Source organism: Aedes aegypti, chromosome 3 (genome assembly GCF_002204515.2).
Source record: "Aedes aegypti strain LVP_AGWG chromosome 3, AaegL5.0 Primary Assembly, whole genome shotgun sequence".
NCBI lineage: Eukaryota > Metazoa > Arthropoda > Insecta > Diptera > Culicidae > Aedes > Aedes aegypti.
In genome coordinates, this window is record NC_035109.1 from 1,746,085 (window position 1) to 1,773,513 (window position 27,429).

At 40.5% G+C, this 27,429-nt stretch overlaps 2 protein-coding genes across 5 annotated transcripts in view; both read right to left on the bottom strand.

Annotated features, from left to right (window-relative positions):
* The window catches only part of LOC5568557 (probable 4-coumarate--CoA ligase 1), an 84,729-nt gene that overhangs the window by 38,276 nt on the left and 19,024 nt on the right, over positions 1 to 27,429 (bottom strand). The window lies entirely within an intron of this gene.
* On the bottom strand, positions 437 to 26,811 carry LOC110679365 (eukaryotic translation initiation factor 4 gamma 3-like). 4 transcript variants are annotated; one of them, XM_021853781.1, is made up of 3 exons: positions 26,061 to 26,811; positions 5,534 to 6,604; positions 437 to 5,461 (listed from the first exon to the last, which is right to left on the bottom strand). In XM_021853781.1, the coding sequence occupies exons 2-3, from the start codon at positions 6,509 to 6,511 to the stop codon at positions 614 to 616; spliced, it is 5,826 nt and encodes a 1,941-aa protein (XP_021709473.1). In that variant the 5' UTR covers positions 6,512 to 6,604; positions 26,061 to 26,811; the 3' UTR covers positions 437 to 613. The 4 variants fall into 4 exon arrangements, with proteins under 4 accessions (XP_021709473.1, XP_021709475.1, XP_021709474.1 ...); XM_021853783.1 differs by having other exon boundaries at positions 437 to 4,188; positions 4,291 to 6,604; positions 26,061 to 26,810; XM_021853782.1 differs by having other exon boundaries at positions 437 to 6,037; positions 6,113 to 6,604; positions 26,061 to 26,809.

Sequence of the window (27,429 nt, forward strand, 5' to 3'; positions counted from 1 at the left end):
ATGGAAATACATATGCGATCACGGTATCTAGTAGCAATGGACTTCACACTAACATTCCTTTCCCTCCTGTCCGATACCCGTAAGAACATGGCCGGCGCCGCTAGTGACATTGCTAAGTTTGGAATTATCGAAATTGTACATACAATCACGGAGTAGGAACTACGAATTGTACGGTCATCAATACTTACTTTTTTTCGTCTCACTGTGCGATGCGCTAAAACGAGGGACGCTTACGGAAACTTCAATAACTGATACTGAATTGTGAAGTGACAGCCCAGCAAAAAAACAAGGTAGAGATCAACGACATTCGGAAGAACCCCCTGAGTTTCCTTGAAAAAATTAACGATAGGCGAATGCAGGAAACCCAGGCATATCTTACGGAACAGACACCCAACTGGACGAAGAAAGCACTACCGCTGAAGAAGAAACCATCCCATTTTTTTGTGGTTCACCAGATACTTTATTTGATAATTTATAAATATATATGTAAATAAATGTTGTTCTTAACGTTAATTTTATTCATTATATTTTTATCAATTATCCATTAGTAGGTATAATAATGTTCTTCCAATAGTCAAATATTTACGCGTTTAAAAAAAAAACATGTTCAGAATTAATTATCCTCGTCGCTCGAATTCTCCATGAACATCGTCATGAACTGCGTGATCCCCTTCAAGCACACACCCTTGCCGGATTGTTCCAGTGGATCCTTTGAATCCACCCAGAGGTTGATTCCTTCATTTATCACATCATTTTCGCACAGATGCTCCAGTATGGAGTGTAGAAGATTCTGCGGATGTTCAAGTTCCACTACTAACCGCTGAATCGCATATAACGCCTGCAGTTCCCGTTCCGCTTTGTTATCGATGTACTTCTGGAGGATTTGGTGACACTTTCCCATCTCTGGGATGTTCAGTTTCGTTTTGTTGTCTATACAGTGTTCTATCACGGCCCTCGTAAGGGTCCGAATGAACTCGTTAGAAGTGACACGCTCTGGGCCGACGTAGCTGGAAATCCAGTTGAAGATCTCCATGAACATGACGTTCGTTTTCAGGAATTGTTTGATTTGCGTGCCAACGGTTTCCATATCGAGGGCTTTACTGCTGGAATCGAGCAGGTAGCCCAGTTTGGCCTCAGTCAGGTATTTCTCAGCTTCGGTGTTGCCCATTTTGATGAAATCGGTTGGATTGAGAGATGACTCGTACCACAGCATTACGGTCGCATCCTTACCGTAGAGGGCTTCGTATTGTTGCAGCAGATGCTTCAGTAGTGAAGCACCGTATTGCGGTAGAATGCATTGGGCTACATTCCGGATATCGATCAGGTTGATGTACCGCTGTTTCAGAAGCGTCACATAGAATGAGGCAAGGTACTGGTACAGCTGAGGTATATCGATAATCAGATCGTCTGCCATCTGGAACATTCCCTCGAGGGCGTGCAAGTAATCGGCCTTGGTGATGGCCTTCTTCTCGAACATCTGGGACACGACAAGGCCGACAAGTTCACGAGATTTAGGATCTCGCTCGATGTTGTCCTTAAACAGTTCGTAAATGGCAGCGTGGTAGTATTCAGGTTTGATTTCGAATTGCTCAAGCACCTGGACGATTCCTTCGATCTCCGTATGTTCCCTTTCTAGGTTTATGAATTTGGAGAACTTCATCAGTTTGGTCTCCGTCGCATTATCGGGTTCTGGGAAGCTTCTTCGGACTGGAACATCCTTTGGTATAGCAAACTGAGGCAGTGGTTGCTGTTGGTACAGTTGACCAGAGCCGGATTTCGTAAGGGCACTGCCGCTGCTAGTTGGTGGACCCATTTTACCTAGTAGAGGAGTCGTCGATTGTGGAATATGTCGCTGCTGCGACGATCGTCCCTGCATCGATGGAGGCTGCTGCTGCTGTTGTTGTGGTGGCATTTTGCCACGGTCTCGATCGCGATCATGCATTTGGCTATTGCTGTGCTGGCCACTCATCGGTCGCATGCTGCCCGACGATGGTTCACGTGACGATCGGTTCATTCGATCATCATTTTGACTACTACTGCTTCCATATCGGTTATACCGTTCTCGCTCCATCGATCCTTTGTGGTAGCTTCCTGAGTTTTTGTTATGACTACCGCTTCGGTCCCGATCGCGGTCACGGTCACGATCACGTTGATTCCGGTCCCGATCACCACCTCGATCCCGATCTCTCCGGTCGCCATCACGGTCCATCATACTGCTGCCGCCGCCTCCACCTCCACCTCCGCTTTGGTTCTCTTCGGCGTTGAGAGCAGCAAAGATGTTGCTGTTGTTCTTCCAGCCCTGATAGTTAGCTGCCGATCCAAGCCGTGCCGTAACGTCCAAACTGCTGGGAAGGTTGATCTTCTTCGGATCAATTTGTAACGGCTGCTGTCGGTTGTTTCGATTGGTCGAAATTTGCTGGAATCCATCGTCGTCGGTTTGCATCCGACCGCCCTTCATCGAACCTTGATTTCCGCCCCGTCCGAGCGAACCTTGGCCAAAGCCACCGGAACCCATCGATCCGGACATCTTCGAACCGCCGCCCCCGCCGCCTTGCATATTACCCCGACCTCCTCGGCCCATATCGCCACCTCGAGGCAGATAACTCATGTTAATCTGAAGCTGTTCAGTCTCCGCTTCCTTCTGGATCTGGTTCATCGTCTTCGGATTGAGGTCCTGTCGCCTTGGTTGCCACCCGTTTCGACGTAAATCGATCACATCTTGAATCATAAACCGAATCCTACTGCTGATTCGATATTTATCCTTATTCCGAACAATTTCACCCATCTTTTCGAAATATGGAACCATTTTTTGGGTGTTCTCCTTATCCATCTTGGAACCGATGGTGGTTAGAAGCTTACACAGGCATTCCAGTGTCTCTTCGTCATAGTCTTTGCTGTCCTTCTCAATCAACTGTTTGATACAGAAGTGCATAATGTTGGAGGTTAGCTGACCGTGCTTGTACAGCTCTCCGATGAATCGAACCGTTCCGACGGCTCTTCGCCGCACTTTTTGTTCTTCCTCCTCGAGTTGTGCCTTCAGTTCTTCGAATTCCTGTTTCGCCAGATTTTTGTTCGCTTCCAGCTTGATGCGATTGTCACGAATGGCACAAGTCTGATCGTTTCGGCGTTTCTCAAACTCGGCCTGACACTGAGACAGCAGACGGTTCTTGAAGACGGCGCGCTTCTCGGAGGGCGCTATAGCTATCGTTCCTATTTCCTTACACATCTTGGCGTAAGCTTCGGAGAAGTTCGGTTCGGCAATGGCTTTCTCGAAGACCAGCTTGATACAACCGTCCAAACGATCATCGGTGTCGATTACGAATGATTTCACCTGTTGGACCAACTTGTCGAAGTTATCCGGGGTTAGTTTGTTCAGTACGGAGCGGAACTTCTTGAACAGCTCTTCCGTTTTCTTGATGCCGTCATCGGAGTTGTCGTTCTGCAGTAGATGACTTGGACGCCAAGCATTTTCGCACTCGTTTAGTTTGACTTCTTCATCCAGCTGAAGCCGAATGATTTTGGAACCGGTCTTGCTCATGCCCTGTTGGGATTGTTTGTTGGGTTGCGATCCGGATTGGTTGCCCTGCTGGGAAGGCCGCTTCGGTGGATAAGGTTGACGCATTTGGTTCACGTTGCCACCGATCAGGCGATCCTTCGCGAAGTTCGGCATAAGGTTCATTTCTGAGAAGTTGCTCTTGCCGTACAAACCTCCCATCGAGTGGCCGCCGCTGTGATTGGATCTCTCCAAACAGTTGGGCAAGTTCAATGGCTTTTCTAGGGCCGGGGCCGAGTTCTTCAGCTGCATCAGTTGGTCGCGGGAGTACTTTTTCTTGCCAGTTGGATTGTCCGGACTCCATTGGCCCGGGTCGTAATCGATGAGTGTCAGCGAATGGGACTTTTTGATGGGAACCACTGCTGCTGGAGCTTTGAGAGCGGCCATTTGCGTTTCCGGCGATGGTTCCTTGACCTCTGCCACAGCTGTCGGCAAGGACTGTTCCGTTGGGACCGGGGTGGATTCCTTCGAGGGCACAGAAGCTGGCGGAGGGGCAACTGGGCTCTCCACCATTACCACAACGTTCTTGTTGGCGTCGAATTCCGGCTGTTCGACGTTGTTTTCTCCGTCCACCAGCTTCGGTGGAGTGGTGGAGGACTGCGTTTCCATCGGCGACAATGCTTCATTGTTGTTGTCTGTCGTAGAAGTAGTAGTAGTTGTTGTAGTATCGGTTTTTGTTGTAATCGTAGTACTGGTGCAATCCACATTATTATTAATATTATCATTATCTAACTTACTAGTATTATGTTCCACTAAATTACTAATTAACGACGATGACGACGACTGTTGGGACTGCTGATGAGGTTCCTTCACTGAGACAACAGCAGACCGATCGGTTTCGTCGACTGGTTCTGGTTTCTGCTGTTCAACCACTACCATTGTTGTAGCAGGAGCTTTGCTACTGCCTGAATCTTTGCTGCTAGTCTCACTAGCAGACGATACTTCCTCCGTACGTTTCTTCTGTTGTTTGTTCTTCCTGCCGACGGTTTCCGCCGCCGGTTGATCTTCCACTACGCTAAGTTTCTCCACGCTGGCCACCAGCGAATCTACTGCGGCTGCTGTTCGCTCTTCCACCACCACTTCGGTTTTGTTGAGCGAAACTGGGATTTCCTGTTGTTGCTGCTCCGGCACTACCATTGGGATTACCATTGGGGGAGGTACTTCCGGCACGATAACGACTTGAGGTTGAGGCATTTCTTCTACACGTGGCGGCTGCTGTTGCTGCTGCTGATGGTGATTGCTGCTGCTGATGCTGGTGGGACCAGTGTAAACGAATGGTTCCGCATCAGTCGAAAGGGTTGATTCGGCAATCGATTTCTCTGAGAAGGTGCGATATCGTTCCGGAATACCACCGGCACCGTAAGGAATGGACATCGTATCGGTCATTGGCGGTGGTGGTTGATTGATGTTTGCTGGAAGAGAATGTTGGTGGTGGTGCATTGGATGCTGTGGTGGTGGAACCGAGGGTGGAGGCTGTTGAAGGATCACTTGCTGTGGTTGTGGTGGTGGCGGTTCGCTGATTGGTTTCTTCTTCTTCTGTTGGTACGGTTTGATTTCTACCGATGGCGCATTGGCGTTGGCAGAGACTACCGGAGTTCCGCTGGCTGTAGTCATTTCAGCTGCTGTTGGAACTACTGGAACCACCACCGTATGATGTGGAGGCGGTGGAGGAAGATGTGGTGGTGGATTGACAACGGTCTTCAAAGGGCCACCGGCACCAGTGTAGACAAGTTGCTCATGTTGTTGCTGTTGTTGCTGGCCGGCTGGTGATCGTCCCATGTCGTACATTTGGCCAGGAACGGGATGAACGTGGGTTGGTGGTGGCGGAGGATGATTCGGCGGTGGATGATGCAGATGGGGTGGTGCTTGATGATGCAGCAACATGCCACCTGGCAATTCCGGTGTTCCCTGGTGAGGATGAGGCGGATAATTATCATATTCTGAGTCTACGACTGGAGGATTTAGTGGAACTTGGGGTACATTTGGAGGAATAGTGCTATAATTGGCCGTTGGTGGCGGTGCTGAAGTTACGGTTCCGGATGGTGGTAGTGATGGTGGTGGTCCACTTGTTGAAACTACCGTTGTAGAGGACGAAGAGGACGTCGCAGGTGTTGCTGAATCATTGTCGTAATACTTGTCTAGAACGTCCTCGTGTGTATCTGGATTGATAATTGGAATAGCTCGGGAACCACGTGTTCTCTTTTTGTTAACTTTCGTTGCCGGAGCTGCTTGCTGGGTTGCCATGTGAGGAGCGAGCTGCAATTGGGACATCATCGTATGATGAGGTTGCGGTGCTCCGACATTGACTTGAGCAGGATTTGGCTGATGTTGATCCATTGGGGTCTGACCTGGGGCACCAGGTACTCCTTGTTGAGGCGTATGTTGAGCTGGTGGTGGATGCATTTGTTGCATTACAAGAAGATCATGCGTCATCGGAGACGATTGCTGATTTGGTTGCCCTGGTTGCATCTGAACCTGCGGCATCTGCGGAATAGTCGTTAGCGGATTAAGCTGATTAGTGCTTCCATTCGAAGGTGTTCCGGAATAGTTGCTATTTACATTAACAAGATTGTTTTCACCGCCCGGATTGCGTCGATTCTGTTGATGTTGATTGGAAATGATGTGTTGCGGGGGTACAAAATATTGTTGCGAATAGGGCATTGCCGGCATCGAGCCATAATTTCCCCATTGATTCATTCTTGGACCGTATGGAATTTGGTATAGGGTCGGTATAAATGTTGTACCAAACGCTGGTACCATGGCACGCGGCGGACGCGTATTTTGGTTCGCACCAGCGCTTCGGAACATATTCTGCTGCTGGTACGGTTGATTCATCAACGGAGGTTGAGACTGCATCTTCTGCATTTCGGACTGCTGCTGTGAAGAGGTCGGTGCTCCCGACGTTAGTCCTCGCATTACGGACGGACCCGGCTGCAATGGTCCTCCTCCACTCTGCATTTTTACGACGGTCTCGGGAAATTTGACGTCACACCAAAAGAAGCATTATTTGCTGCCGTTGCCGTTTTGTGTTTAACACTCTGTCGTCGGTCCCTGGAAGAAAGAAATTGCAAACATGAGTCTGGATCAATCATAAGAGCAATCCATGGCCCCCGGAACTGTGGAAACGTTTCTCTAGCGAATACACCAATCGGGATCCTCGTTTAACACGTACCTTGATGGGTGAGAATTTTCTTAGTTTTCAGGGTTGAGATTTTCTACTTAATGGAATAGCCTGGGGATTTGCCAAAATTTTAACAGAACTTAGACATCAACAAAGTAATTTTCTTGCTAGCGTGTGTAGGTTTAGGTAACCGTTCGAATTATATCAATGCCAATGCCAATGTTGCTGCGGGTACACAAAGTTTCGAATTTGCCCCTTGAACAACGGAAAAAACATACCTACTAATGGTAAAATGTCTGCTTCTAATTTTGATTTTGTTTCCGAACGATTGCAACAAATGATTGATGCAATATTCAAAACAGCAGCTATTGCTGACGATGTACAAGTGGAGATGAAGTTTACTAACAATATTGTTATCACACTACATATCTGCAATGCATAGTTTTCCAAACTCGGTTTTCGCACCATTCGTTCGTAGTATTGCTTTTTCGTTCATCTTAAAACGAGCCCGCAACAAGCTAGCTGCCGTTATACGCATAACTGTCCCATGTTCTAAAACAAGCAATCGAGAAAAACGCGTTTAAAGATTTTAACTCATTTAGGCCTCGTATTGACCAGGTGTGTGGTAAATTAAATTGAAATCTTTACAATAGTATAAAGAATAGCGTGTTTATTAGAGTCAAGAGTTTGTGTTACTGGAAAATAGTAAATTTAGCTACGAAATTCAAAGTGGGACTGTTATGCCTAGAAATACGAGGTTTTTGGTGAATTTCTACGCATAACAGTCCCACTGAAAGTAGTGACCAATTATGTGCTAAGCATACTGCTGTAGAAGACCGTTCTTACGTATATATTGTACCGAATGTAGAGGACGTATAACCTCAAGACTATGTTAAGGCACCTAATGAAGGCTCAAGTGACATGTACCAAACGCAGGGTGTCCATTCAAAATCATTTTTCCAATTCCCGGATTTTTCCCGGGTGCCTAAAACTTTCAAACCGGGTTACATCATGATCCTTCGGCATGACGTTTTCCAGAACTTTGTTAGTAAAGTATATACCAACACTTACGTATTTTATTTAACTAAAAAATTGTTGAACAGCTACCGTAAAACTAAACATTACATATAATTCGCAATTGATGAGAAATTTGCAAAAAAAAAGTTACACGTCTTCTGTATGAGAATCGAACTCACGACTCTCTGTTCACTAGATATGGCGCGTTACCCCTACACCAGGAAAGGACTCATGGGCGCAGAAGTCAATCTGAATTCGATGTCAACTCAATAATCACGTGGCCCTTTTTCGCAAAACGCACCTCTATCGGAAGAAAGACGTCCATCCAAACAATACGCTTTCTATTATAAATGCAATGCCTAGCCGAGAGCGCATTACCTTATGATGTAGGGGTAACACGACTGACCACTCAGCGATTAGCCGTAAACGATAAATTTAAAAGTGTTTAATTTTGTTGTTTTTCACATTACAATATCATTCCATTTTTTATGTATAAAATTGACAATTTATAAGCAATACCATTTTAGTTACATTTATATTGGAATAAATGAAGTAGAGAATTTAACAGATATTAGAATCTAATCTAACAGATACAATAATGGGATAAATTCCGCAACTCCTTGCTCTAGAATGTTACAGAATTAAGCAAAGCATTCGCAGCTTTATTGTTTATTTTTCATACCATATGTTCGAATTCCGGACTTGATCTAAGCAAATTTACAAATTTTTGGCTATTTGTTTCCTTCGTCATTAGGTGATTCGTCAGCCAAATCTTCTGGAAGTCTGCAGTAAGATGCGCTCAAATTATAAAAGTTTTGATACTAATTTTAAGCCCAAGAGTAGTTAGAAAACCACTCATGAAGAAGAGAACATATCTGTCGAAAATACAAGTCACTTTAAGTCATTTATGATTTTTTTAAATGATATTTTTAAAATACTTTGGGTTCCAAACAATATCGATTTGAATTTCGAAAGAGTTTTGGACAAACAGATATGCAAGATTTATTGGAAAGTCTAAAAGATCAACACTTAAGATGTTTAAAGCAAACTTCAAAAATTGTCAGAATTAAAAATGACTTTCAGACAAGTAGGCGAATTCCGGCACGTATTTTCTTCGAAGAAAAGAAAATTTTCCTGATGGTGAGTAATGAAAGAAAATTTCTTCTCTTCAAAGTTGTTGTTCGCCGGAATTCACAGACAGGTCTTCGATATTTTAGATAGAGCAATTCAAATGTTTGCTAAAAACAATTACTTAAAATTTGTGGATCTGGTGAAAAGCAAAAAAAAAGGATGGTATAATAATATTCCACTAGGTATTTATTTTCTGTTAGGACAAAATCTAAATATTAACCATAGTCCTACATAAGAGCAACGTTTAAACACCTTAGAACTGATTGGCCAAGGGTACCTAAAGTATCTCACCATGAATTCATTAGAGATCTCCTAAGAGAAAATGGCTGTCAGAATTCACTGCAAATATGTAGTTATCTGTTCAAAGACTCTTCAGGATCTTATAAGGCCTTTGTCATAGATCAAGTATTAGTCAGGCTAGTAATCCACACAAATTCTAACTGAGAATGAGTACATCCAAGAATCCGCCAAACAGGAACTCTTGAAAAATCTTAACTTATTTTAACATAGGCTTTCAGTAGGGAAACATCAAGTTCCCCCAAGAAAATGTACCAACAATTGTTTTATATTAGCTTCCCGGTGACCACTTGGAATCTGCTAAGAATTTAAATGAAAATCAGCCAAGGATCTGTTCTAAAATCTACATGATCTCACTAAGAACTACCGCACTGATCTCACTAAGAATTCGCCATAAATCTCAATGAAACTCTATCAAGGATTTCACCAAGACATTGTAGGGAATAAAAAATGCTCTCCTAGAATTTTTCAAGGATCCAATGACGTTTCATATGATCTCCTTTGAATCTACTCTATCAGGTATCAGAAGGCCGGCTCCAAAGGCACGTTCCCCACCAGTTGGGAGATTTGTGCCATCGCCATATTTGAGCCTATTTCATCATCTACCCGATGGGAGAGGAAAGGGAAGGGAAAGATGGGAGGAAATAGGAGTGGGGTCCCTTGAAGAGGGAAGATCGCATAAGCGAAATGAGAGCATGTAGCTCCATACCACAATGGGTTCGAACAGCGCCCTAAAAAGGGCACTGCAAAACGCATGAGCGTAAAGAGAGCCTATAGCTCATTACCACAGCGGGTTAAGAATAACAGAATGTCCTGAAGATTCAGGCTTCTGTATTCAGTTTCACTTAATAAGTGTTTACCAAGTAATTGGAATCGCATTTGCGCAAAAACTGGACAGTTACATATCAGGTGATACGAAGTTCCATAATCGGAGTCACAACTATCACACACAAATGAGTCAGCACGCTGAATATTTGCCATGTGATAGTTGAGTCGGCAGTGGCCTGTCAACGCTCTGACCAAGAGACTGCAATTCTGCTTTGACAGATTTGTTAAATACTTCGCCACCTTTGGAGATGGCTCAGTAATATACAATTTTGTTTGACGACACGACTCCAAACTATTCCAATATTGCTTGTGCTGAGTTGCCGCCCAAGAGTTTATCTGAAGCTTCACCCAGCACTTCGAAATTGGAATAGCCGGCTCAGGGCCAATGAAGTCATGCGATGCTCCATCGCGAGCTAGCTCATCAGCCAATTCATTTCCAGCGATGGAAGAATGGTCAGGTACCCATACAAGGTTTACAGAGTTGACTGAATTCAGTTCCTCAATTTGAGTTCGACATGCGATAACAAGCTTCGACCTTGAGTTGGCCGAAGCGAGAGCTTTTATAGCAGCCTGACTATCTGAACAGAAGTATATGACTTTACCCATCACGCGCTGTTGAAGTGCTGATTGCACTCCACACATAAGAGCAAATATTTCCGCCTGAAAAACGGTGCAGTTTCTACCAAGTGAGTAAAACTGATTCAGCCTTAGCTCACGAGAATATACTCCTGCACCAGCTCTACCTTCAAGAAGGGAGCCATCAGTGTAACATACTATATTGTTTGATATACTTCTTTCCAAATAGCCAGACGTCCACTCTTCCCGTGAAGGGAATTGTGTGGTAAATGTCCTGTAAGGAAAGTTACAAGCAATTGTGAGATCACTTGGAGCAAGGACAATTTGGTCCCAATTCACCAAAAGTGGAAACAACGAAGTGTGTGTAGATCTACGATTCACTGGATTTTTCTCCAGTAGATCCAGTACCCATAAACGGTAAGAGCAAGAAAGTGCTTCTTGTTTAAGATATATGTGTAGTGGCGCAACGTCGAAAAGGGCCTCGAGCGCTGCTGTGGGAGTTGTAGAGAACGCACCAGACATCGCCATCAAGCACATCCTTTGGAGATGGCCCAATTTTGATTGGATTGTTCTCACTTCGCCCTTTTGCCACCACACAAGACATCCATATGCCAATATTGGTCGAACAACTGTTGTGTAAATCCATTTGATATATTTGGGTTTGAGGCCCCAAGTTTTACCAAAGGTTCGCCGGCATTGACCGAAGGCCATACAAGCTTTTTTGACTCTGAAATCAATGTGAGCTGTCCATAAAAGTTTGGAATCTAGAATGACTCCGACATACTTTACTTGATCAGTCACATTAATCTCAGTGCCAAAAAGACGTAAAGGTCGAATTCCATCGCGGTTTCGTCTTTCCGTAAAAAGAACAATAGATGTTTTATTCGGGTTAACCGAAAGGCCATATTGGCGACACCAACTCTCGACTACCTGAAGAGCACTTTGCATCAGGTCGAATAGGGTGCTTATGCACATACCAACTATCAGAGCTAGATAGTCGTCGGAAAATCCATGTGTTGGAAAACCGCAATTATTGAGTTGCCTCAATAGCGTATCTGCTACGAGATTCCACAAAAGTGGTGACAAGACTCCCCCTTGGGGGCATCCGCAAACACTCAATTTTCGAATCGCTGCTTGACGCAATGTCGAGAAGAGATGTCGGTTTTTGAGCATTTGATGAATCCAATTGGTAATCATTGTAGGTAGCCCATGGTTTCGTGCTGCTTCCAATATGGCATCGAAAGACACGTTATCAAAGGCACCCTCAATATCCAAGAAAACACCCAAGCACGATTGCTTCTGAGCGAATGCTTTCTCGATATCGTATACAACTTTGTGTAAGAGAGTCACAGTGGACTTTCCAGATTGGTAAGCATGTTGATTCACATGAAGAGGCATGTTTGCCAAATAAACATCACGGATGTGATGATCGATAATGCGTTCCAGACATTTCAGAAGAAAAGAGGTCAGACTGATTGGTCTAAAACTCTTCGCTTCCTCATACGACGCACGTCCTCCTTTTGGGATAAACTTTACAGTAATATCACGCCAGGATTTGGGAATGTACCCGGTAGCAAAACTGCTTACAAGTAGCTTTTTCAAAACATGTTTGATAGACTCAAATCCCTTTTGGAGCAGAACAGGATAAATCCCATCCGCTCCTGGAGATTTGAAAGGGGCAAAACTATTAAGTGCCCATTGAATCGATTCAGTAGTTACGATACTGCGAGCCGAGGCCAGAGACTCGTAACTACATGAAAAGACATTTGGTTCATCCGTAGATGCTATGTCCACACATCCGGGGAAGTGTGTATTGAATAAACATTCTAAAACTTCTTCATCGGAAGAAGTAAAGTCACCATTAGGTAAGCGAATTTCGTTCACTTGGAAATCCTTAGATTTTGCAAGAATTTTGTTCAACCGACTGACTTCACTCAAACTGGAAACATTTGTACAAAGGTTTTTCCAGCCGGATCGTTCAGCAGAACGAAGAGCCTTCTTGTAAGCCTTGCGAGCTGACTTGAACGACGCTGATCCAGCTGAACGGCGTCTGTTCCAACTCCTTCTACATTGTTTCCTGAGTCTAGTCAGATCGGAATTCCACCATGGGGTCCCTCTTGTAGTCTTTACAGACCGCAGAGGACATGCTTCTTCAAAAGCTTCCATAATGTAGGATGTTGTAGTATCAACGGCATCATCCAGATCACTTGGATTTTCAATGGACGGAGAATATCCATGAAATTTGGTCGCAACCAATTCAATGTAGAGTTCCCAGTTTGTTGACCGGGGATTCCTAAAACGCAAAGTCTGCGCAGTTACATTTGAATGTTCAAAGAAGATGTAGCGATGATCAGATAATGATTCCTCATCTGATACATGCCAATTCGTCAACTCGTGACTGATTCTATTCGAGCAGAGCGTTATGTCTAACACTTCTTCTCTATTAGAAACCATGAAGGTTGGGCGATTGCCTATGTTAAGTAATCCAAGGTCTGTACTACTTAAGTATTCCATCAGACTGGAGCCTCTCAAATTGATATCCGAGCTGCCCCAGATGATGTGATGAGCATTGGCATCACTGCCCACAATCAGCGGAAGGCCTTTTGTTACGCAGTGTACGACAACTCGTTTGAAGTCATCCGTTGGGGATGGTTCATCATGTGGTAAATATACCGAACAATAGACGTACTTCCTGTTGAGGTCACCAACAGAAACATCGATTGTGACAGCACATACATCTCTGGTAGTTAACTCAGAAATGAGTGTAGCAACGATTGCTTTATTAACGAGCACGCATGCGCGGGGCATGGAGCGCGAGTTTGCCATTTCAAGCTTGCTAAAAGTAGCAAAAACTGGGTCCACAAGGTTACCTAGATAGAAGTTCCCTCTACGAAAGTAGGGTTCTTGAACTAGCGCCACTTGGGCTGCACCATTTTGCATGAGTCTGCAAAGATTGATCGTTGCTGTTCTTTTATGCTGTAGATTGATCTGAGCTAACCTAACCGTAGCCACTACCCAAACTAGGCAGGATTAAGCTTTTTGCAATCTCAGCACGAAAAAGACCAGCAACGAAAAAACCAGATCGGTATCTATTTAAAGTCGCCAAAGGCGAAAGAGCACAGAATACACTGTGTAAAACGCATAATGCGAATCCATATAGGTGATAATTTAAATTAAATGTCAACATATTCATAATCCCACCCTTATTAAGCCTCAGGATAGAGACTGAAGAAGGGCAGCCGATTATCTCGGAGAAACACAAGGTCACCTGCACTATTGCTCCGGGTAGCACAGGAAGGACTCAATACTGTGGAGGGCGCCCAGTTTGAGTTTCAAGTAGTCGTGTATATTGTGGCAAATCAATTGATATTCTTATATTGGGAATACATATTTTTCCCGGTGTGTTCTACAATTTCCCGGATTATTTCCCGGTCAATTGGAATTCCCGGGTTTTTCCCGCTTTTCCCGGATTTCCCGGATGGATGAACACCCTGCAAACGGAGCCACGTGTGGGGAAGTGAAGAAATACGATTTCATAGTATGAGATGGAAAGCAAAGTTTTCTGTATGTGTGATAATGAGACAATGTATGAGTTAGTGAATGAAAGAGTGGATGAGTAAGTTAGAGAGTTTATATCGACTCTTCCAGCTACATGCTTGACAGCATCTGCGAATTCAAGGTTATTCTGCGGAATTAATATTTAACTCAAAAATCACGATACAAATCATCACACGATTTGACATTTCTTTGGACTTGGTTTTCAAAATCATGATATTTGATACATCGCAAATTAAGTTTAAGAACCGCCAACATATTTGCCACTTGCGCCGAAGAACCAGTTATCCGTAATAACCCAGTATGTGGTCAGGTCATCTGAAACCTCTTGAACTATTCTTCTTTTGACTTGATTTGCAAATTCATCACGTTTGATATGTCGCAAGTCTCAGAACCGCCAATATAATGGCCACTTCCTCTGAGGAACAGGGTATTCAAAACAACCTGGCATGTTATCACGTAATCCAAGAACCTTTGAGTTACACTTTTTTAGCCTTGATTTGGGAATTTATGAAGTTTAATGTTGCCAGCTAGGTTTCAGAACCGACAGTTTAGTGGCCATTTCCCCCAGGGAACCGGGAATTCGGAACAATCCGACATGTGGTCAAGTCGTTCAAATACATTTGAACCACCTTAAGACTTGATTTGAACCACCTTTGACATTGATATGTCGCAAGCCAGGTTTCATATTCGCCAATATAATGGCCACTTCCACCAGTGTACCGGTATACGGAACAACCCAGCATGTGACCAAGTCATCCAATATAGGTCGAACTATTTTTATTTAGACTGAAGTTGGTTTGTCGCAAGCCAGCCACTCGAAATTAAAGTGGTTACTGATTCTTCAAGTGGGATTATTTCAGTACTTCCCGTGATGAATCCAAAATTACGATAAATTTCTAATCCATGACCATGGTTTCAAAAACTAGAAGAATTTTGTGATCGACCCTGAAAATTCAACTGAAATTCATTGAAAAACGGATGGGAAATAATATTTTGATATTGAAAATTTCAATCAAATTTGACGTCAGGCTCGCATGAATGATGAATGCATCCCGATAATTCAAGCATATAAAACGGGTTGTGTTCCACATGGGATGTAAATCCAACATAAGAAGATGTTCAAAACGATTTTCCCAAACACCAGCTAATTCAAAACTGCCTACTGAATATTTTGCTCGAGTTCAGCGCAGCGAATTGTAGTGTGACAGTTATGCGTAGAAATACAGTAGTGGGACAGTTATGCGTGGAAATTCAACAATGGGACAAAATGACTTGGCTTGCTTTTAATTGAGTTTCCGAACAAAGTTAATTTTTGGTGGGTGTTTTCTAAAACTATACGTAAAAATAAACTGTTTGATGACAAAAAGTCAAAATGCACAAAAAGTAACATGGGACAATTATGCGTATAACGGCAGCTAGTGCGTCGCGAAGAGCGAGTTTAAAAAACGCGGTTATAATGGGTGCAAATATTTTTTTTTAATTCTCTTAGCTCTAAACTGCCCATAATCGCATAACAGTCCCATGTCGACTTTTGATCGATTTGCGTTTTTTGCATAAATCAACTCAACATCGTCAGAAGATCGATAAAAACTGCTAAAAAAGTAGCCTTTGTTCCTAACTTGTACAAAAACAAACCCCACTTGTGTTGTCCCATCTTGAAAATATTCGCATAGTGGCTGTCCATTAATTACGTAAGACAATTTTGGAGGTTTTTAGGCCCCCCCTCCCCCCATGGTAAGATTTTTTGTATGAAAATTACAAATAATTTGTATGGCGCGTAAGAAATCTCAAACCCCCCCTCCCCCCATAACCCCTTACGTAATTAATGGACCGCCCCATAACAATCACATCAAAGTCCGTATAGTGGCCGGGCTTGGAATGGGTACCACTTCCAGTACTACATACGGTCTCTCGGTACTACTAGTTATTCACTGATGTGTAACGAAGTAAAGGGAAATAAATTATATAGTGAATCCTCCATGAGTCGATGTTCTATGTCTTAATAATGACTCATGGAACCATACTTAAACAAAATTTCATGGTAACTATGATGATTCGCGCAAACAGCTTTCCAAAACATTTCTGTTCCATGACTCGATGTTTCCATGAATCTATGGTCCCTTCAGGTATCGACTCATGGAGGTTTGACTGTATTTAATACACACTTGCTTACGGCATGGTAAATGTTATGTATTCACGTTGTTTCGAAAATATTTTTAAATAAGTGGATATCACACATTATTATGTATTTTCAATCACGATTACATTACAGATTTTCATTTTAGATAAGGCTTATACAAATATTAATCTTCTTTTATGTCCGTAGTCAACCATTTGGGTGGAACAAAAAATAAAATAAAATAGAGTTCATTCTACATTTTTCATTTAAATTTTGTAATGATTCTTTGCTGGTGCTCAGGAATATCGAACCAATCGAACTGAACCTTATTTTTGCGTTTTTCGATAACTGGTAAAATTGACTTCAGGACTACTTGCTTGTAAGTGTGAAAAAAAAAATCTACGCGAAAGCAAGATTTCCATATAAAAACCATCAGCAATTATCGTCTTCTTCATCTGCTTATTGGGAAAATACAGAAAGACTTTGACTCGGCACATCCCACGAGCCAATGTATTTTATATCTGCGGTCAAGGCTTACAGATGTTGCCTGAAGAAATTTGTTTCGTCATTCTGGATCTCCCATATAACAGCTTTTTTAGCTAGATTCGTCCTGAATCAGGTTGTTCTGGAACATCTCGAATCATTTCCATCGGATTCCAATTCTGCATTATCTAAAAGATGATCATCTGGGACTCATGACTGAAAGCGCATTCCACATCATGACGTATCATTTTCCATACATTTTGTATGGGCGGAAATGCGTTGAAAACTTGATTTTCATGGAATTTAGTATGAAAAATGGCTAAAAAGTGAAAAAATCAAAATTTCCCCGATGGAATATTTTAAAACTTTCCGATTATGAAAATATAACCCAAATACTAAACTCTAGCGAGAAAAAATCCGATGTAGGGGTGATCGGGGCAATATGGGCCGCCTAAGGAAAACGTCATGGAATGCATAGAAAAACAGCAGAAATTATGGTTAAAATGTTATTTTCCATGTCACGTCGATAAATGATGTTAACATCAACTTGCAAATTATTTCAGGAACTTTTTGGAAAGCCATGTTTTTCTACGTGATCACCAACCATATGGGGCATTATGAGCCACCCCATTCAATCGAATGATGTTTTATTCAAAACAGTATAGAGAAGAGTTAGTGGGGAAGAGTACATTATTGGAAAGGAAATTGTATTAGCTTTGCTTGAAATTATTGACTCTAGCGGTTTATTTTTTTAAAGATACATACAGTCACCCCACAGTTATGGATAGCACACAGATATGGATCAAAGTTGGCTTAAACGGAGAATATCTTATCAAATAGACTTGCAAATACGCAGAACACATTTTATCTAGGTGAACCATAAATCTGTACAGCATTGCAATCAATCATAACAACTTCTAGCATATTTTATTCGTCCGTGTGAAATAAAATGTTATCCGTATTCATAGAATCGTTGATTCATATCTGTGGGGCATTGAAACCCATACCACAGTTATGAATCATCGATAAGACGATTCCGAAAGAAACGCCGGAACGTATACGTTCACTAACACACCATTCGTTTGCTTCACAGATAAATTGCTTTTATAGTGTTCTGATCCATAGTATGAGTCGATTTGATCCATAATAAGGACCCTCATGTTCCACTGATCCACTTCTGTGGGATGGACAGCGTTTGAAATTTCCATCGAAATCGACACTTTTTCGTAAATAATCGCGATTTTTTATGTGTATCCTCAAAAACAATTATATTCGGCATTGCCAGGCGGCTAATTTTGTTTTGTACAAGGTCACCATGATTTGTAATCATATTTTACTTTAAAAAATGACCCTTAGCTGATCCATAACTGTGGGGTGACTGTAATCATAGTAAACCATGTTATACTAGTACTAAATTGCGATACTTGGTTCAACGTATTTTCTAGCAAAGTGTTCCACTTGTAATGGTGCATAAAGATGACTATGCAGTAAAAGAATAATCTGGTATATTTAGGCAATGCATTTTTATGTTCAAAACATCGTTTGTTTTGATTAAATTTAGGTGACTCATTTTGCCCCGCCTCTTCATCTTGAAAATAATATATTGTTTTTCAATAATTTTGTTTACGAACAAATCTAATTTCGTTCACGAACTGTTCATTATGATCAGAAGTTTCAATGAATTGGTAAAATTTACCAGAATTATAAATATAATTGTCATATAGGCTTAATTAAAAACTGCCAAAATTATGAGCTTTTCACGACGAAGGACTAATTTGTACATTTTTGTAACTATCTTAAGTGTTCAAACGAATATTCTTACGGTTTTCATTGTGGTGGCTATTTGAGGCATCCTTTAGCAGATCATAATGACACTAGACATTAAAACTCTGTTTTTGAGGTCAAAACCGGGGTGGCTCATATTGCCCCCATTGCCCCTACATTCGAATTTTATAATCGTCTGGTTCAGACATAGCGTGCGTGTGTTTTGAGAAAGCATTCAATCCTATTTTTTTATCTGGTGATTAATCCATGGACATACAGTATACTATCCGTAACTCGCTATTCCGTATCTCGATATCGAGTTATAAAACGTGTAGTAAATGTGGGTTTTCATGGTTTTCATGCCCTTTAACCAAAGTTACCCTGATTTTGTGTTCTTTAACACGATATTTTTTTAACTCGATAATCGCCTTGACATCGAGTTACGGAGAGTTGACTGTACGATAATAACTAAATGTTTACGGCCAAAGAACATAAATAGCAAATGAAACAACCAATGCATTAATAACAATGAGTTTTTTTTAGTAGCTGTCGAACGAGCCGATGAACATGATGCGACTGGTATGTAAATACATTGGTATATTATATTGTATATAATCGCATAACAGTCTCGCTACGATTTTTCTGTATTTTAAGGCAAATTTTCAACTTGAATTCAAAAGAAATTTATTGGGTTTGTTCGTGTACTCAACAAACAGTGATATGTAGAAATTTAACACATTTTAAACCAAATAAAGACTCAAAATGAAGCGAAATTGTTTCCACATTTCAATCGTCTTTTTCTCAGTTTGTCGTTTTTCAACATGGGACTGTTGTGCAAAGAGGGGCAGTAACGGACACCTAAAGATTATTAACGGGCTGTAAGGGTTTCATGGCGGGACCCTGAGAATATCTGTTGGATTCATATAGTTAGTTTATAATATGCAAGCTCAACTTCTGAAACTCATTTAAAATTGAAGTGATGAGAAGCTTATTTGTGTGTTCTACGGAATTGTGGGCCACCACAGTTTAAGATATTGAGCATCACTGTTCTAAACAATTTTTCAATTATTTCTAGAAGAATTTTCCATCCATATTTCTGTGGAAAATTCAAATAAATGCTTAGTCAATATTCTGTTTCGATAAATATTATAGTGTTTGTATTTTTTGATTGATCTCAGCTATTTCTGTGTGCTCTTTTGATTGTTATAAATCATTTTATATAAGATACCATACTAGGGTGCCGGTGTCATTAGTGGACTACCTAAGCTATAAAAAATCATAACAAAATAACGAAAAGGCTTAAAAGAGATCTTTTTGCGTCAACAGAAAGATTTCATCCTCTAATATATGGGAAAAATATAAAATGAGTGATAAAACTCATTTTCAAACATAAAATCGCTTGAGCCACTATTGGTACACGTGTTCCAGTAGTTGCGCTAGTACTCCAGTAGTAGACGTTCGGGAATGATACAAGGAATTTTAAACAAAATGATAAATTTTTACATAGGTTTAACATTTTTCCCTCGGAACAGCAACTAATATATTTCGAATGAAGCATAAAGATCATCTCTGGGGCTTTTCTTCATGTTTATACATCCATTTTAAAAACTGCTTCCATCCGTTGATCCACTACTGGAACACGACGGCTACTACTGGCGCAAGGGAGCAATTCTTTTGCATAAACTTAATTATTTATATGACTTTTTGATAAAATTAAAAGCTGAAATTTGGCCAATTGACTAAACTAGAGACGATCTATCCACCAAAAATAGCCCATGTCGTTAATATCGAAAAATGCACGTTTATTGCATAGTCCAATCTACTGGTACATTACAACCAATGGTACCGGCACCCTATGTAAAGACCATAATTGAGGAGCCATTTTCAATTGATCGTATATTGTCAAATTTGGCAGCAGAAGCGATAGCCATTAGACCACCAATCCCGTCATTGTAAAATTTGACGCTTGGACTTAAAAGACAAACTGTTATGTTATGTTATGTAAATTGAATTAAAAAAAATCATTATGTTTTGTAACACCCAGAACTTTTTTGTTAATACGTTTCTAATGAAAAGTATTGTATTTCTGTATTCTTCAACTATTTTATGGAATTGTCCAGTTCTAGAATGAAGGTCACTTATGCGATTATTGTTTTTACATGGCCTTTATATACAAATAGTATGCATAAATCTTATAAAATATCATTGAAAATACTTCAGCCATCAAAAGTGTGTGGAGCGTCTGTCACAATAAACATGACAGGTCTATAAATTTATAGCATAGCCCACTCCTACGGAAATCCGCTTCGAAATGGATTATTTGGAAGTCTGACCATCATTTGGATCCATAATTATGATGTGATGACGTCCAAATAATATTCTTCGAATTGAAAGAAAAAATGGGTTCCGATTTTGGCACGGTTCCGTTTTTGGCAACTGAAAATTTCGATTTTGTTGCCAAAAACGGAATCCCACTGTATAACCGTTATTTGAACAGGAAAAAATTCTAGAGTGGTTGCAAGATCATGGTCTTTCGTCTTATGAAATTAAAAAAAGATTTCATTAAAAATTTTAGGACCCTAATAACTTTATTTACGAACTTATACGAATGAACAATCTTAATGCTTATCACAGCTCCTGAATATCAATACTGTGCATTTATATGATGAAATGGGTCTACCCCGTTTGGCATAATGCCATTTGGCATAATACCATTTGGCATAATACCATTTGGCATAATGCCGTTTGGCATACAGTCGTTTGGCATAATTTAAAAAGAAAGGTACTGCAGTGATACAGTAGTATACGGGACCATAAGATGCGACATAAAATATCATGTTCCTTTTATTTTAAATAACAAGGCATAACTTAGGCGTAGGACACAGTTTTTTTTTGCTAAAACTGCCTTATAATATCCCGGACATGACTCTCGGAAGTCATGTATGATGTAATTCTAAAAGAGCTTTATTGGATATTGGTTTCCTTGAAAAATGAAGATTACAAGTATGGCCTATCAATAACTGACAACGGAATGTACGATTGCGAGCAATTCTTCCACATCCCTTTGCTTAATGGAAAGAATTTGATTTAATTCAATGTTTTTCACCTTTATGCCAAACGACTGTTATGCCAAATGGCATTATGCCAAACAGCTATTATGCCTGTATGCCAAACGGCATTATGCCAAACGGGGTAGACCCGATGAAATTGTGTATTATCCTGGCAAAACTACAATTGTATTTTAAAATTTGTAACATATTTTGTGTAAGAAAATTATTCCGTTTTTGTCAACTGAAAATTGCCAATCGTGTTGATAAAAACGAAACATACCTGTACCGCAATAATGGGCTAATTATCCTAATTGACCACAAAATATCGAAGCTTATATTAGAATTTGTACAAATGGTTCAAACCAATTCTGTCAATCCTAAAACATGATTCGAAGAATTTGAACATCGAGAACATGAAAGACATATTGCTATTCCCTGTCAAACGATGAATTTACAAATAAAATAGAAAATTGGTATTGATCCTGTATCATGAAGGCATAGGGTGACCATCTCCTGAAGACTCAAAATCAGGATATTTAAAAATTTTCACAACTCAAGGTGCTTTGGCATTGGTTTTTATTTTCGGCCGAGATGTCTGACGCTTTGCAATAAAAATCATTTTAGTACGATGCATGTTGTGGCCAAATATGAGGCTTTTAAAAATTCCACAGACAAAGTGAATCAAAAGCGCCAAGAATAGGATCCGGCCCTACCTGTGCAAGTTCTATTTTAGCTCAAATTCCAAATATGACTCATATTCCCAATTCCCAATAGCATTTTCAAATTTTTTTTTCTCCATTTTTAATGTCGAGGATTTGTAATGTCAAATCACGAGATACTTCTGATAATCAGGTATGAGAAAACGTACAAATTCTTAAATATCAATTTAAATATCCCACGAAATCCTGCAGATTATTGCAAAAAGTTAACAATGATTTAAAAAAATGTTTAGTGCCTGATCAAAATTTTGCTAGGTAATAACTAAATTAAATTAATGTCAAAAACAGCCAGGTATATTTCATACTCTAATAAAAACTTAAATGAAATTCACCTTGAAACATTTCGTGTACGTCATGAAAACAAAGTTATATTTATTTCGACTTAATGATAAGTTTTAACAGGTGAGTGATAACAAAAAAGGCGACCGATCACGACACGGTTCAATCCAACACTGTCCGCTCTCGACGTCTCTTTGCTTGTTTGAGTTGATCGTTCGGTACTCCGCTTGTACCGTTACAACCTTGAACCTTTTGGGAGATTTATAAGACATAATGATGTCAGAAAATAACGGTCGGTAGCATTCCTCGAATCGTGGTAATACAGAGAATATGCTAAGAATCTTTTTAAGAATTTCATAAAAATGCTAATCGAAAAAAAAAATAAAATAAAAAATAAAAATAAAATGGTAATCAAAGTTTCCATAAAGGTCTAGTAAGAATTCGCTAAGGATCTCGCCAGGATTTCATGAAGAGTCCTACAAAAAATTAATCAAAGTTTTTGGGAGAAATCCATCAAAGATTTTCTTTGGAAACCGACAGTTTTTTCTACACGATTCTCTGAAACAATTATGAAGGATCAGTCCAAAAACTTTGATTAGACATTATGTGATGGAGAAAATCCCTCTTTGCGGTGCATCAAAATATTAAAACGAAGATATGAAATCTCGGGGTTGCTAGTATCTGTTCTGAAAAAGCAGGACAAATCTGAAAATATGAAAAATAAATCAGGATGCATCAAAAGAACCTTAAAATCAGGACATGTCCTGCTAAATCAGGACGGATGGTAACCCTATGAAGGCATGTATGGCACTAAACGCGAGTGCACCCCCTGGAGTAAAGTGTCGAAAATACACAAACAAACAAAACATTAATCTTCCATTTGTTTTTTCGAGGAAGCCAAGCCATAGTTTTGGGGGTCAACCCCTCCTCTCCATCTTATTTACGCCAATGCTTTTAGGTAAATAGAACTAAGTTTATTTACATTTCAAGACTAACAAATCAAAAGGCCTCATCTCCAAAAAGCAAACAATGAGAAAAATGTAATCTTGTTTTGTCAAATTTAAAATATGAATTCTCGCATACTCTGAGATAACGCCCTAAAAGCCATAGGTAGCCACGTGTGTAGCTCGTTGTTTCTGAGCAAAAGAAAGAATAAGCATAACTTTTCAAATAGGCGTATCTAATATTTGGATGGATTCGAGAAAAATGCGATGCAATATATTGTAAAGCATTTCAAATCCTATTTAAAATGTTTTGCATTTTTTCTATTGTTGTTTCTTCTACAAGTTGAAAAAAAGATCACTGTTTCTAACCACTATCACACAATTCCGATTCGTTTGGATTAGATTGAAAAACTGGTGAAATTATCGAATAAACCCTTTTGCTTTGTGCTGCTCACATACACCATGATGATTCGTCGATACCATACCTTGATTGATACATACACCTTGCTTGATGCGTCGGTTTGACAGTTCGTTTTTCACATGCGTCACGTCATATACACCAGTATTGTTTTGAAGTTGCACATACACCGGTTTGCAAATTCCCTTAAAACCTTATAGAGTTCGTTAATTTGACAGTTTCTACGTTCAACTACAACGAATATTGGTTTGCGAATGTTTCCAATTTCAACTCGACTAACAGGAGCACCGGACGGAGCTGTGAGTAACAAAAGTAGATGAAGAACAGTTCTTGTGAGAAATTTGGTAAGAAATATTGTCTAGAACCGAATACTGATGATGTTCCACATCAGTTTACCGACGCGTCAGCTAGCTACAATTGTAGAAATCCGAATTTCTCGATTTCCAACATGTTTAGTGATTCGGAAACGGTATGACGTATCTGCTGATTCAAATTTTATGTTTTTATTCGGCATATAGGTCGCTTTACTATGAGCATATGTACGGTGTATGTGCTAGCATGAAAATGTTGACAGTTGAGTCGCTTTACAAACACAAGGTGTATGTAGCCAAATTAAAAACACTGAGTAAAGTGCACATAGGGCAAAATTGAAATTTATTTCAAAAAATCGAAAAATGGTTGTAGCAATATTTTTGTTGGCTCAACATGTAGATTATGCGTTTGCCAAGCCCATACAAAGCAAATCTCGGTTTGTTTATTTTTGCAGATACGTCGGATTGAAGAATTACGCTTGAAATATGTGATTGATTGAACCCTTCGTCATCCATGAACATTATGTATGTGCTACGCGAGTTTGTCGTCGAGAAAATGTATGGAAATATTGGTTCACTTGAAAAAATATTGCAATTGCACGTTATTTTTCATGCAATTGAAACCAAATCGTGTTTTTGTTGATAATTTGTGAAGTACAGACAGGCTGACACAGGTGTTATTAGGTAGTATGATACAAAATACATCAGTCTACAGGAACCCGATAATGTTCGCCTTTTAGACAACCACTGTATAAAATAATATATGGAGCAGTCGCTCCGTAGTAAAAGCTGATCTACTTAGTGAATTTGGAACGTTTTTCGCAATCTACATTGCAATTTTGATGTTTAACAGGCCTCAACTCGGTTTCCGTCAGATATAGAAATGAGGCCTTTTTGAGAAAAGGCCGCATTTGCGATAAGTATCCTGGTTAGCGGAAAATGAGATGGGGCCTTTTAGAAAAATGTTATTATTTCAACTTTTATGCATATTTTTAAATGACTGTTGAATGTTTTAGTGAGAATAGGCACTGAAATCAGCAGAAAACCGATTTGTTTACATTTTGGACTTGAGGCCTTTTCAATTGTTGGTCTTGATTTGTGAGTTACGTTATTCAAATGCTGTATTAAAATATACGAGTTTAAGCAATAATCATATCTAATGTGACATCATACATTGTTCTCCAACTATTATTCATTCACAAATTTAATATGAATATGAAATAAGTTTAGATATAAGGAATAATGCACCAAGCAGTGCTAATTTGCCATGATTTATTTTGTCACTCCACAGGCAATCCAGACAATCCGGATTCCTACTTAGCTTGGAAGGTAGGTAAGTGAACATGAAATACGCTCCAAATTTGCGTATCAAACAAAGATCAGTGCACGAGAACCTGCCGGATTTTCTGTCTGATAAGAGGAGTGCCCATCACCCTAATCCTAATTACGTACACGATTCCGGGAAGCAAGCAAGGTCAATAAAATCTAGTAAATCCAATTGATTGCAATCCCATGAAGCTCAAAAGCTGATAGCCAGCCAAATACAAATAGAAATCGGTCCACACAAACAAGTGCGTTTTAGAAATTGAATCTCCTCGGTAGTCTCATTCGGGCGAAAGGAACGGTGCTTCTTCGAGTGACATTTCAAAGCACACGGAATGAACGCTTGGAATGCATCCGGAAACTCCCCATTTGCGTTAATTGGCATCAAGAGGCAATTGTTATCAGTTCCGAATTCGCACTGAATCCCCCCCTCCCCTCACCATAAGGTACGTGTGTCCCGTTCCGTGGTTCCGCTTCCCGAAGGTCACAGTCTACGTCTACGCGGCATATTTCCACAGTTCCCCCCACGGATCCCAAAGCAGTTTCCATTTTTTTTTTTTGGTACTTACCATGTCTACATTGCGAGTTGAATCATCAATTACAGGAAATTCACTTCCAATTTGTACACGCACCACATCTATCAGTGTGCTGCACTTTGAGATTTGCTTCCAATGATGGTTGATGATGATGGTCGACGTTTCTTTCGTCGCCAGGAGAGAAAATCAAAACTTCCTCAGCCAGCAGCAGCAGCAAGAAAAATATAGGTTATAATAGAGCTGCACAAAAAATGTCACAGCTCTCGAGCAGCCAGACGTCGTCGTGGACACTTTTCCGAATTTTGCTCGATCCGACTTTTCTTCCACACTGCACCGAATGTTCTCCGGTCCCGGAACGGATTTGCCACACCAGAAACTAGTAATTCACGCTTGTTTTCGCGATATTTCGTTCCGAAATTGTTACTTTCCTTCGCTTTACGACAAACTACTCATCGCGGAATAAAGAGGAAAAAATTTAGGCCGTGGAACAAACTTTGACAGATGTGACGTCATTCATCTATCGATTTGGTTACGTAAAATAACGGTTGTCTTTTTGAAAGGGCCAAGCGCGTCAATCGGCACCGAAATTCAAAAAACGCCAATCCGTCGTCGTTATTCCAATCGCAAATCCCACCACTCAAACCAAAAATACCACCTTCACTCGATTTATCATCAAATTCCAACCCACAAAATCACTTTTTCCGCTTCAAATCACCTAAATCTTTCCAATCAACAAGATTCGAACCGTTTGTTTACACTCGATACGCCCTTTCGCAATCCACTGGCTGGCTGTCGATTTGACTTTCGCGCCCTCCAAATCACCTTCGTCAAGTGGCGGCGATCCCCCGCGTGGACACTTTCGTTGAGTTTTGTACGCGAGCGCGATATCACGAAATGGCTGCGGACGGAGTCTGATGTGTGCACAGTGAGCGAAGCGCGCATGTAAAATGAATGGTGTTCTCGAATGGGAAGAATGATCATCACCTGCACTTTCAGTTTCTTTCATGGCCGGGCTCGTTTCTACCCACAGGTAATGCGAAGCACAAACGAACTTACCGTTGCCTTACGTGGGTATGTATCAAGTGGGTATGAATGAAAATATTATATTGAGGTGCATGAGGATGGGGATAGTAGTCCACCAACACAAACAAAAGTTGGATAGGGTAAAAATTCAAACTATTTTGGACAGACCGTTACACGTTATATATAATTTCACCACTTTCATTTGATTTTCCCGTAAATGGCCAAATTTTATACGCATAACGCTCTGTATAAAATACCCAAAACTTCAACCAATGCGTATGAATCAAAAGAGTGAAATTCGTTTCATAGCGAGGGTTGCTGAAAATGATTTCCATATCAAATTCTAACGCTTTTCAGAATAGTTTAAGGTGAAGATGAA